This window comes from Gymnoscopelus braueri, assembly GCF_963280865.1.
Source record: "Gymnoscopelus braueri genome assembly, chromosome: 2".
Taxonomy (NCBI): Eukaryota; Metazoa; Chordata; class Actinopteri; order Myctophiformes; family Myctophidae; genus Gymnoscopelus; species Gymnoscopelus braueri.
The window spans coordinates 2,010,958-2,023,506 of record NC_137604.1 but is presented as its reverse complement, the minus strand read 5'-3'; the positions used below and the strand labels follow the sequence as shown (position 1 = coordinate 2,023,506).

At 42.7% G+C, this 12,549-nt stretch overlaps 1 protein-coding gene across 1 annotated transcript in view; it reads right to left on the bottom strand.

Moving 5' to 3' along the window:
* LOC308097388 (ERO1-like protein beta) overlaps positions 1-12,549 on the bottom strand; it is a 44,019-nt gene that overhangs the window by 2,767 nt on the left and 28,703 nt on the right. The window contains exons 10-16 of the mRNA XM_080445144.1: positions 12,269-12,361; positions 11,647-11,789; positions 10,959-11,062; positions 8,691-8,760; positions 6,109-6,195; positions 3,105-3,238; positions 1-2,011 (exon numbers count right to left, since the gene is read on the bottom strand). The exon at positions 1-2,011 is cut by the window's left edge and continues 2,767 nt beyond it. Coding sequence (XP_080301270.1) covers positions 1,951-2,011; positions 3,105-3,238; positions 6,109-6,195; positions 8,691-8,760; positions 10,959-11,062; positions 11,647-11,789; positions 12,269-12,361 — 692 coding nt within the window. The 3' untranslated portion in view covers positions 1-1,950. The remainder of the gene's footprint in view (positions 2,012-3,104; positions 3,239-6,108; positions 6,196-8,690; positions 8,761-10,958; positions 11,063-11,646; positions 11,790-12,268; positions 12,362-12,549) is intronic.

Below are 12,549 nucleotides of genomic sequence, written 5' to 3'. Positions count from 1 at the left end.
GGTCTTACTCTTATAAACATTAGTCCTATTATTCCTCGGTCGTCCAATAGAAAACAGCCTTTGTCAATTATAAACAGCCTGTCATCCAATAGAAAAGAACCTTCCTGTTATAAACAGCCTCTCATCCAATAGGAAAACATCCTTTCTCTCTATAAACAAGCCTGTCATCCAATAGGAAAACAAGCCTTTCTCTCTATAAACAAGCCTGTCGTCCAATAGGAAGACAGCATTTCTCTCTATAAACAGCCTGTCATCCAATAGGAAGACAGCCTTATATGTTTTATAAGATTATCTACAACAGTATTCACATTATTTTCATGGTGTATGAATGAGCTGAATGTTACAATTAAACTTTAAAACAAAACAAAAGTCCAGACAAAAACCAGAAGAGAATCACGATGATTGAAACCATTTAAAAGAAAACTAAAGCATTGAATTAACCCTTTAACCTACTGTAAGCTCTTTGAACCTTTTCAACTCGGGAACACGTCCGTGTCATTTTTAGATTCCTTTGGCTATTAAAAAAAATAGCAGATATACAAGCTCATAGCGTGGCACCGAGGGCCGCGCTATGAGCTTGTAGATCTGCAATTTTTTTAGACAATTTTTTTTTTAGAAAATGTGTGCAAATCTTTATAAATGTCTTTTAACTCCTAACAGTTTTCTGAAAAACTTATGTTGCTATAATTTCAGTGGTGCTCTTTTTCATGTCAAGGACCCCCCAAATATATGTGTTTGCCCGCCGATCCCCAAAATATGTTGTCCCAGGGACCCCCCCCCCCCAAAAGCAAAGATAAAATATATGTATTCAAAGACTTGCACAAAATGTTCAAGATTTTTCTAAAAAATAGCAGATCTACAAGCTCGTAGCACGGCGCTACGAGCTTGTAGATCTAAAAATGACACAGATGCGTTCCCAGCGTTGAATGGATTAAGTCTTAGTTCAGAGAAAAGATTAAGCCCCGATTTATGCTTTGCTGAGCGCGAAGGCGCGTGTCGAACATAACCTGCCAAACCTACGAACTCCTAGTTTGTAGGTTTGTGTAATTTCGACGCGTGACAAACCGCCGTACGACAGAAGCATAAATTACAGAACTAGATACGTTGCGGAGAAGAAAAAATAAATCGTAGTGATTTGAATTATTAACACATTCCATGCCAGAGTTTAATCTCATAATGTACTCACCAGTGCCAGCGTTTTATTGTTGTTTTTTTGTTTTTATCATGTCGCCACAGACCTCGCTAAATAAGTTAAAAGTGCGCGTTCATTTGGTTCTAAACACACAGCGGATCCGTGAGAAACGGCCAGCGAAAACAGTTTCCAAATGCGAGCCGCCATCTTGAAGCTACAGCCGATACACGCTAAACAGTGATCAGCGAGGAGAAAAACAACAACCAGAGAAAATCGAGTTTTAAACAGGATCCCAGACAGGAAGCGGATACGATCGAAAAAACCGGAACCCGAATAATTCCGTTTCCGACCGGAAACCGGAAACGGAAATGGATCAAAAAAATTCGGAAAGTGCACCTTGGGCGATTACAATGGGAATCGGCGGTTCGCGTAGATCTACGCGACTGGCACGCTGCGGCTTTAAATAGGTTCGCGTAGATCTACGCGATTGGCATTCAATGTGTTAACCAACAGAACTACGGAGGCGACAAACGCGTCGTTTTGAGCCACGTTTCGGATTCTAACGTCATTTTTTTTGGAGCGATGTTTTGTTTTCTTAACGTCAGGAAGACAAACGTTAAGAAATGGTTGTAGAAGCTAACAGAGGTCAAAGGTGACACACACACGTGGGGGGGAGGGGGGAGGGGCTTCAGTGTGGATCCTGACATCATTCCCTGATACACCGGGTCTTATTCTGGGGGGTTTAGGAATAAGACTATTGCAGTTGCCTGTGGGCTGGAGCGGCGCCACCTCCTGGCCATGGAGGGTGGGGGCGTCTGTTACCTCTTCTCTTTGAGCAAGGCACGGAAACTATGGAGCTGGTGGATACTGGTGGATAACCTGGAGGAGGAGAGGAGGAGATATAGTCCTTCTTCACAGATCACTTCTATCAGGTCACCAGAACAACATACTAAAAAGTCCTAAGAAATCATAGTTGCGGAAATATGTTTAATTGGCATCAATCCAAAATGGCCGCCAATTCTTGTCAAAAAGCCATATAACATGATGGTGAGTCCAATTTACATTCGTCTGAGACTTCAATTAACTTCCAATGACATTTTGAGGAGAGGAATTCAGATAAAATATATAAAGCCATTTTGAACCAATATTACAGAACTACAGGGTGTTATTACCAGATATTCTAGCAGCATTTCCCATCAAAGTAATTAAAACAGATTTTTTTTTTTCAACCATACATCATGTCAATGAGCTGTCCTGAACAACATACTAAAAGTCCTAAGAAATCCTAGTTGAGGAAGTATGTTTAATTGGCATCAATCCAAGATGTCCACCAACATCGTCAAAAAGCCATTTAACATGATGGTGAGTCAATGTTAATTAACCCTTTAAGACCTGGAACGCATCTGTGTCACTTTTCGAGTTCGAGTTAAAAAGCATTATTTTACACTTTGGCTATTCAAAAATAGCAGATCTACAAGCTCGTAGCGTGGCACCGAGTGCCCCGCTACGAGCTTGTAGATCTGCTATTTTTGAGAAATCATGAAAATGTGTGTGAATCTTGGAATATATACTGTTTAATATAACATTTTTAACTCAAATCTTTGCTTCTGGGGGGTCCCTGGAACAAACTATTTTGAGATGGGGGTCCGCGGCCAAATACATATAATATCATTTTTGGGGTCCTTGACATGAAAAAGTTTGTGCACCAGTGATATAGAAACATGTTTTTTTCAGAATACTGCTGAGATTTAGAAAACGTTTATAGAATCGGCTTCAGGTCTCTTAATGGGTTAAACATATTTCCGCAACTACTGTAGGACTTCTTAGGACTTTTAGTATCTGTGAAGAAGAACATTCTGTTTCAAAGACTTTGATTTTTGAGGTCCAAAATGAGCTGGTTTGCCTGGACTAATACAGTCAATTAGATGTAACCATTTCCCATCAGAACAGTAAGAGGTTGAAGGTTCCAAACCTGCTGAAGCCATTGAGCAGGCCGACGATCTCCTGCCTGGTGAGCTGGAAGCCTGCAGACGGAGAATGTTCTGCAAGCTTCTGGATCTCCTTCTCTGAGAAGAGGATCTTCAACGCCGTGCCCAGACCCTGAGTCTATACGTACGCGCGCACACACACACACACACACACACACACACACACACACACACACACACACACACACACACACACACACACACACACACACACACACACACACACACACACACACACACACACACACACACACACACACACACACACACACACACACACAGTTAATTTTGACATTAATCCCCAGAAGCAAAGATTTGAGTTAAAAATGTTTGCTTTAAAACATATATATATATATATATATATTCAATGTCAGACTGACTCTTCCATGTGCAGAGAGTGAGAGAGAGCGTACATAGCACTGGGCATGAGGCATAGCACAGCCGGCTCTTAAAGGCAATGGCACCCGGCACGATTGGTTGTATTAAAGGGATTCTAGGCAACTTCAGAGATCAAAAAACGAAAAAATATGTTGTCAAACACCACCACTCCACTCCACCCCCCCCCCCCCCCCCCCCCCTCATCTGCAGTTTGTTTCCCCGACCACCAGACAAGTGACGCAGGGGGACTTCTGAACGGGCCATGCCGAAAATAGGTTGCTTTATTCAGATACATGCGTGTCACTGCCCGCCCCTGTCGGTTCTCTGAATTTGTATCTTTAAATAGGTCATGATTAATTGACCACATATATGAAGTTAAACAACTAAATTCTATCCGAACGATATCTTAAAAGTGCATTCCGTGCCTCAAAATTGAAGTTTGAGAGCTTTTTAAAGTTTTAAAACAGCGGAGAAAATAGCGCACAGAAAAGATGGCTGCCGCTCGTTTTTGCTCGGGTCACTCAGTCTGGACTCGGTTCCATTCGGTTTCACTCGAACTCGCCACCTGATTGGCCAGCCTTCGCTGTCAATCACAGCACATTGAGCGAGGACGCTGATAGGACAGTTCACACGGACACGGACGTGCATGGAGGCGCACATGCGTGCGTTTCAGTTACGCCCCGGACACCAGGATGTCAAAACATAAATAGTAGGAAAATAGGGATTTCAGAAAGAGGACTGTGTTTCAATGCAGGAAAACACCCCAACATCATTAAAGGAGAATACCGGACAAATTAAGTGTTGTCTTTGATGTCTCGTTACTCACCTACCGACGTGAAAAGTGGCGTTCTTTTTTTCCATAGATTCCCCTGTCGTCATTTTTTAAACCCCCTCCGTTCATAATGGGAGCGCGTGGGTTAGGGAGATTCGTCTATTATAACCGATCCAAAGTTGTTTTTTTCTCTACTGCTAGTCATTGTGGAGTCTCATGATAGTCAAACATGCGCTGAAAATTCCTGCGAGGCCACCGTTAATGGCGAACGATTTAACACTGGATGCTTGTTTCTTTCCAGAACCTGGCAACTCGTGTTGCCAGGTTCTGGAAACAAGCAACCAGTTCACGTCGGTAGGTGAGTAACGAGACATCAAAGACAACACTTAATTTGTCCGGTATTCTCCTTTAACTCATTCACCAAACTTATTTCTGGCTTTATCACCCCTGTGCCAAGGCCAAAAATACATTGTTAAAAAAAAAGTGTTTAGGAGCCGAGATCCAGCCTTTTTCAGTAAGAAGTTAAACAAGAAGTGAATGGAGCAGCAAATCTTCAAATCATCATATCTTGGGTTCTGAACTTTTTTTTATTTTATTTTTTCAAATGCCAATGACTCTGGGCTTATGAAAAACGTGACGGCACGGAATGAGTTAAATAGTGGCTGATAGAGGGGAAAGAAATGCAATATATATAAATATGTTTTAATTTAAGCTTAAAGTTACCTAGAATCCCTTTAATGTAACGCCCAAACCACACCTCTGCATAATGCAAGGGTTAGCGCAAATGTTTTAGGAATAAGGCTGGTGTCGCAAGATAGCAACTCGGCCACGGGAATGTCCCTTGCGCGATGCTAAATGCCCAAATAGTGGTCCACCGCAGCTAAAAAACGGAGCCTGTGGGACTTACGCTAGATCGCGTATTTTAGTAGCTTTAATACAGGGGTGATGCAACTTTGATTCCAACGTCCCATAGCCTGAAGGGATGGGACCTTCTGATTGGTTGAGAGTCGGTTGAGACGACGTTTCAGACCGAATCTTCAAAATAAAATGACCGAAAATGTCACTGCACTGCATCTTTAACTCTAGTATAGATGCTTCTTACCTGCAGCTTTCCCCACAAACTTAACTCCAGTATAGATGCTTCTTACCTGCAGCTTTCCCCACGGACTTAACTCTAGTATAGATGCTTCTTACCTGCAGCTTTCCCCACAGACTTAACTCTAGTATAGATGCTTCTTACCTGCAGCTTTCCCCACAGACTTAACTCTAGTATAGATGCTTCTTACCTGCAGCTTTCCCCACAAACTTAACTCTAGTATAGATGCTTCTTACCTGCAGCTTTCCCCACAAACTTAACTCTAGTATAGATGCTTCTTACCTGCAGCTTTCCCCACAGACTTAACTCTAGTATAGATGCTTCTTACCTGCAGCTTTCCCCACAAACTTAACTCTAGTATAGATGCTTCTTACCTGCAGCTTTCCCCACAAACTTAACTCTAGTATAGATGCTTCTTACCTGCAGCTTTCCCCACAGACTTAACTCTAGTATAGATGCTTCTTACCTGCAGCTTTCCCCACAAACTTAACTCTAGTATAGATGCTTCTTACCTGCAGCTTTCCCCACAGACTTAACTCTAGTATAGATGCTTCTTACCTGCAGCTTTCCCCACAAACTTAACTCTAGTATAGATGCTTCTTACCTGCAGCTTTCCCCACAAACTTAACTCTAGTATAGATGCTTCTTACCTGCAGCTTTCCCCACAGACTTAACTCTAGTATAGATGCTTCTTACCTGCAGCTTTCCCCACAGACTTAACTCTAGTATAGATGCTTCTTACCTGCAGCTTTCCCCACAGACGACATTTACTGCAGCCGACACAATCCATGATCCTACTGATGTTCTTGAAATGGAGACGGAACTCCTCCTGCAGGAGAACAACAGCTGTTTAGAGGAGGTGATAGGAGGTGTATGTGATACACACAGAGGAGGTGATAGGAGGTGTATGTGATACACACAGAGGAGGTGATAGGAGGTGTATGTGATACACACAGAGGAGGTGATAGGAGGTGTATGTAATACACACAGAGGAGGTGATAGGAGGTGTATGTGATACACACAGAGGAGGTGATAGGAGGTGTATGTGATACACACAGAGGAGGTGATAGGAGGTGTATGTGATACACACAGAGGAGGTGATAGGAGGTGTATGTGATACACACAGAGGAGGTGATAGGAGGTGTATGTGTACAGTTATACACACAGTGGATTGAAGCAAAATAGAATCTCACAAATTAAAATGTTTGTATGACCAACAAATCCTAATAAGCGCTTTGTGAAACAGTGTGAAAGGTGCCCAGAGGAGCTTGTAGATCTGCTATTTTTGAAAAATGGTGTGAATTTGGTGCACATCTTTGAATATAAATATTTTTAAAGCGACTGAAATCTTTGCTTATGGGGGGTCCCTGGAACAACATATTTTGAGATGGGGGTCCGTGGCCAATATGAGCTTGTATATCATTCATACATACGTAAGTATTTAAGAGTTGTTGTGACTCAGTGATATGATGTAAGGTGTGCTGGGGGAGTGAATGTGACGAGCTAAAAATAAGCTCTTCAACCTGATAGAGATGTGAACCAGCATGTGTTTATCTCTGAGTCAATGACCTGCCCTCAGCAAAGTGGTGGAAAAAGTACTCAAAATGTTACTTAAGTACCAAAGTAAAAGTATCAATACTGTAATGTAGAAATACTCCGTTACAAATGAAAGTCTGGAATTCAAAATGTACTTACCTAAAAGTACAAAAGTACAATACAATATTTAGCTTGTAGATCTGCTATTTTCAGAGCGCAACACCCGAGCGCAAACAAACATAAAACGACTTGTCTTTTCTTCTCCACTAGTCCCTAACATCCTCCTATATAATTGGACAAAGCTCTGTAGGTGGTGGTGAGGCCAACATCTCTTCTCAGTGGCTGGAGCAATTGATCTGAATTTGCACACATAGCGTTTTTATGTAAAAGAATGTCGCCATGGTTACGGCTGTCCAGCTGTGGGATGGCCCCGCGAGCTATGGGAAGAATGATCAAACTGCGCATGCGTCAAATCCATAGATTACATACAGTAGTTACTGTGCCGCCTGGGGGGGGGGGGGGGGTTTGCGACGCGTGTGGGTCTAGCCGCACTGTACACAAGAAAACATTATTACGGTTGTGTGTGTGTGGGGGGGGAGGGGTCACGACGCAACGGGACGCTCTGTGTGTGCTTAGATATATGTGTGTATGTGTGGGTTCGCGTGCGTGTGTTCACTGTGGGTTTTCAACGGGCCACAGCCCCAAAATGGCCGATCGTGGTTGGAATGTTATCGTTCCAGTGGATATGTCACAGGGTGAATGGAGATCCAGGGTGATTGAAGACAGAGCGCTCGTTTTTAGGCACGGGGCTCCTTCGGGGCGAGGCGGGGCTTTTCGAGACAGGGTTTATTAGCGAGGCTCGCGAGGAGGAGGAGGAGGACGGCGCTGCGAGGCGGGGGGTTATTACGCGAGGCTCGCGAGGAGGAAGAGGAGCCTCCTCCTCCTCCTCGCGTTTTAAACCGTCCCGTCCTCTCCTTCTCTCCTTCTCCTCCTCCGAGGAGGAGAAGGAGAGCGCGGAGAGGCGTGGCTTTGATGCGCCGACGGAGACCTGTCTTTTGTTGTTCCCCCCCACATAGCAACCAGGAAGCTAAGCTAGGGGAACCATAATATCTATGAGGGGAACGCTGAACACGCGTTCACACGCACGGCGCGCCGACTTAGTGGAGCTTGAGGCCGAGGAAGCGCGCCCTCGCGCCTCCAGGCGCGAGTGCCCGCGGTGACCGGCCGACGCTCCACTAGTCGACTCAGCGCCGTTTGATTTGTAAACCGATAGGGACAGAATAGTTCTTTTCATGGATCACTGTGTGTGTGTGTGTGTGTGTGTGTGTGTGTGTGTGTGTGTGTGTGTGTGTGTGTGTGTGTGTGTGTGTGTGTGTGTGTGTGTGTGTGTGTGTGTGTCAGGGAGAAACTAAAACAAAAGCCAGCAGAACACAATAAAAGTATCTTAACAGTCCATTGAAAGCATGAGCGCGTGTGCGTGCGCGCGCATGTGTGTGTGTGTGTGTGTGTGTGTGACTGTGTGTGTGTGGGTGGTCACGGCCATATGTGCTTGTGCACAAGCCTGGCTTGTGGCTCCCTCTAGTGTTTCTTCTACAGAATTGCTGGGTGGGTAAAAACGAGCGAGCCTTCTTCAATCACCCTGGTTCTCCATTCACCCTGTAACAGATACACGGATCCCTCCCCCAACCCACAGAGACGTTTTTGTTTTATTTTTTTTGTACACAAAATATCATCTATTTAAGGTAATTACGCTGGCAAGGGGATAAAATGTTTTAAATGTTACTGTACCTTTAAAACTTTGGCTTCCTTTTGTTCTCCAGCGAACATGGACTTCTCATCAAAGTGCATGGGAAACGCTCTGTAACAACACAGAGAGGTTCTTTATATATGCAGTATGTCTATAGAAATAGACATATAGAACATGGGAAACGCTCTGTAACAACACAGAGAGGTTCTTTATATATGCAGTATGTCTATAGAAATAGACATATAGAACATGGGAAACGCTCTGTAACAACACAGAGAGGTTCTTTATATATGCAGTATGTCTATAGAAATAGACATATAGAACATGGGAAACGCTCTGTAACAACACAGAGAGGTTCTTTATATATGCAGTATGTCTATAGAAATAGACATATAGAACATGGGAAACGCTCTGTAACAACACAAAGAGGTTCTTTATATATGCAGTATGTCTATAGAAATAGACATATAGAACATGAGGAACGCTCTGTAACAACACAAAGAGGTTCTTTATATATGCAGTATGTCTATAGAAATAGACATATAGAACATGGGAAACGCTCTGTAACAACACAAAGAGGTTCTTTATATATGCAGTATGTCTATAGAAATAGACATATAGAACATGGGAAACGCTCTGTAACAACACAAAGAGGTTCTTTATATATGCAGTATGTCTATAGAAATAGACATATAGAACATGGGAAACGCTCTGTAACAACACAAAGAGGTTCTTTATATATGCAGTATGTCTATAGAAATAGACATATAGAACATGAGGAACGCTCTGTAACAACACAGAGAGGTTCTTTATAACAAGAGTTTCTTTATATATGCAGTATGTCTATAGAAATAGACATATAGAACATGGGAAACGCTCTGTAACAACACAAAGAGGTTCTTTATATATGCAGTATGTCTATAGAAATAGACATATAGAACATGAGGAACGCTCTGTAACAACACAAAGAGGTTCTTTATATATGCAGTATGTCTATAGAAATAGACATATAGAACATGGGAAACGCTCTGTAACAACACAAAGAGGTTCTTTATATATGCAGTATGTCTATAGAAATAGACATATAGAACATGGGAAACGCTCTGTAACAACACAAAGAGGTTCTTTATATATGCAGTATGTCTATAGAAATAGACATATAGAACATGAGGAACGCTCTGTAACAACACAAAGAGGTTCTTTATATATGCAGTATGTCTATAGAAATAGACATATAGAACATGAGGAACGCTCTGTAACAACACAGAGAGGTTCTTTATATATGCAGTATGTCTATAGAAATAGACATATAGAACATGGACTTCTCATCAAAGTGCATGGGGAACGCTCTGTAACAAAACAAAACAACTGTGTGGAAGACTTTCTTTTATACCATTAAAAATATCTTTAAAAGATATTTTTGAATTTTCATTTCTGCTAAGCTAAGCAGCAAGCGGTAAATGCTCCGACAAATTAGATTTACAGTAGGAAAGATTTACACGCCTGCAAAGATGAAACGGAAGTAGAGGGGAGGCGGGGATCAATTTCAGCTTCTGTGCCTTATTGTGTCTTACTTGTTTTCAATAAAGACCGGCAGCTGTGTGTGTGTGTGTGTGTGTGTGTGCGTGCGTGCGTGCGTGCGTGCGTGCGTGTTAGAGATGCGCGGATCGCGGTTTTAGCCGCGGTTGACCGCAGTTTGGGTGGATTTGGGTCAATCAAATATAATTATTAATTAATATCGGATAAACCGCGGGTGAAATATTGTGGTAAATAAATTAATGACATCTAATATATCTATCCATAAAATAGCTAAATCTCTGCATGCTTGTGTCTGTGTGAGTGTGTAGAGCAGCCTCTGTGCGATGCGATCACAAAATGCATTGATTTAGCCTATGGAATGTCGGTGCGTCTTTTTTTTTTTTTTTTTAACCAGTGCTGCTGTGCTGCGCTGAAGAGCAGTGCGCTGTATGTTGGATGCCGCATGTGCTGCATCCAACAGTTGGATGCCGCACAGTTGGATGCTGCACCGACATTCCATAGAATAAATCAATGCATTTTCTGATCGCATCGCACAACTAATACCAAAACTAACGGGGAATACCAGAAAATGATAATATTTTGACATACGGGAAAAACGGTTGGTGCGGATGCGGATATTAAAATTGGATAATATAATTATCGCGGTTGGATAACGGATGGATAATTAATTTGTACCGCGGATTCGGATGACCATGAGAGGCCATCCGAGCATCTCTAGTGTGTGTGTGTGTGTGTGTGTGTGTGTGTGTGTGTGTGTGTGCGTGTCTTACTTGGTTTCATTAAAGAACTGCAGCAGCTGCTCCTTGGTGGCCGTGTCCTCTGGACCGTTACCCGTGTACAGGTTGATGAAGGCTCGGTCAAAGTAGGGCGCCACCTAGTGGACAGGGGTAATAAAACATAAGAGACTAGAGAAAAGGTCTCCGCCAGGTCCCAGGTCAGGTAGGTTATTGTGGGCCAGCAATGCTGATGGAATATGAAGAATCACACATCCGTCTTGATCACATGACTATGTACCGATGTGCGTGATGTTTGGACAAAATCTGTAGGAGTAATAAAAAGAAAAGTGTTTTGCAAAAGTCGGCCTGCTGGTGGCGCTATAAGAGGCCGATGTGAAAATGCAGGGCGGAGGTTTTTCCTTCGCTTGAGTGTGTGTGCAAAGTTTCACGCCGATCGGTCCAGTTATAGGTAAAAACTTGGGAATGTGCATGCAAAGTTTCACCGCAATCGGACGCCGTGTGTGATTTGAGGCATTTTGTTCAAAACGGACCAATCCTGCACACTTTGGAAGACAATCTTAGCCAATCAGGATGGAATATGAAAAATCACGGACGGACGGACGGACAAACAGACGGACAGACAGACGGGGTGCAAAACATGTTGTCTCGGCCACGCCTTCGGCCTGGCGGAGACAATGATAATGATCATAATCATAATTATGATGATGATGATGATAATAACCTTGGACAGAGCTCTGAGCTCGATCAGGTACAGGATGTAGAGGTTCTTCAGGCGGCGGGTTCCCTCTCCCTTCGTCTCTGCCGGGTCAAAACGACGACGGAACTCCTGAACGTTGGGACCCCACGAGGCCTTCCCCCAGATCTCTGTTAACGTAGTAACATATTAACATGATGTTAGCATGTTGTTAGCATGTTGTTAGCATGTTGTTAACATGACCCCACGAGGCCTTCCCCCAGATCTCTGTTAACATAGTAACATATTAACATGATGTTAGCATGTTGTTAGCATGTTGTTAGCATGTCATTAACATGACCCCACGAGGCCTTCCCCCAGATCTCTGTTAACATAGTAACATATTAACATGATGTTAGCATGTTGTTAACATGTTGTTAGCATGTCATTAACATGACCCCACAAGGCCTTCCCCCAGATCTCTGTTAACATAGTAACATATTAACATGATGTTAGCATGTTGTTAACATGTTGTTAGCATGTCATTAACATGACCCCACAAGGCCTTCCCCCAGATCTCTGTTAACATAGTAACATATTAACATGTTGTTAGCATGTTGTTAACATGTTGTTAACATGTTGTTAGTAAACAAATAGTTGTCATAGTTACCGTCCAGCAGGTACTCGGCACACAGGTGGATGTTGATGCTGCTGTGCAGACCTGAGATCAGTCTGTAGAACACTCTCTTCTCTAAACACAGACCTATAAAACACATTATAACTGGTCTGAGATCAGCCTGTAGAACACTCTCTTCTCTAAACACAGATCTATAAAACACATTATAACTATATCAACTTTATTTTTATAGCACTTTTCAAAAACAGGTTTACAAAGTGCTTCACATAAAACACATAAGCAGGAAATATAAAGGCATTTCAATGATGGAAATG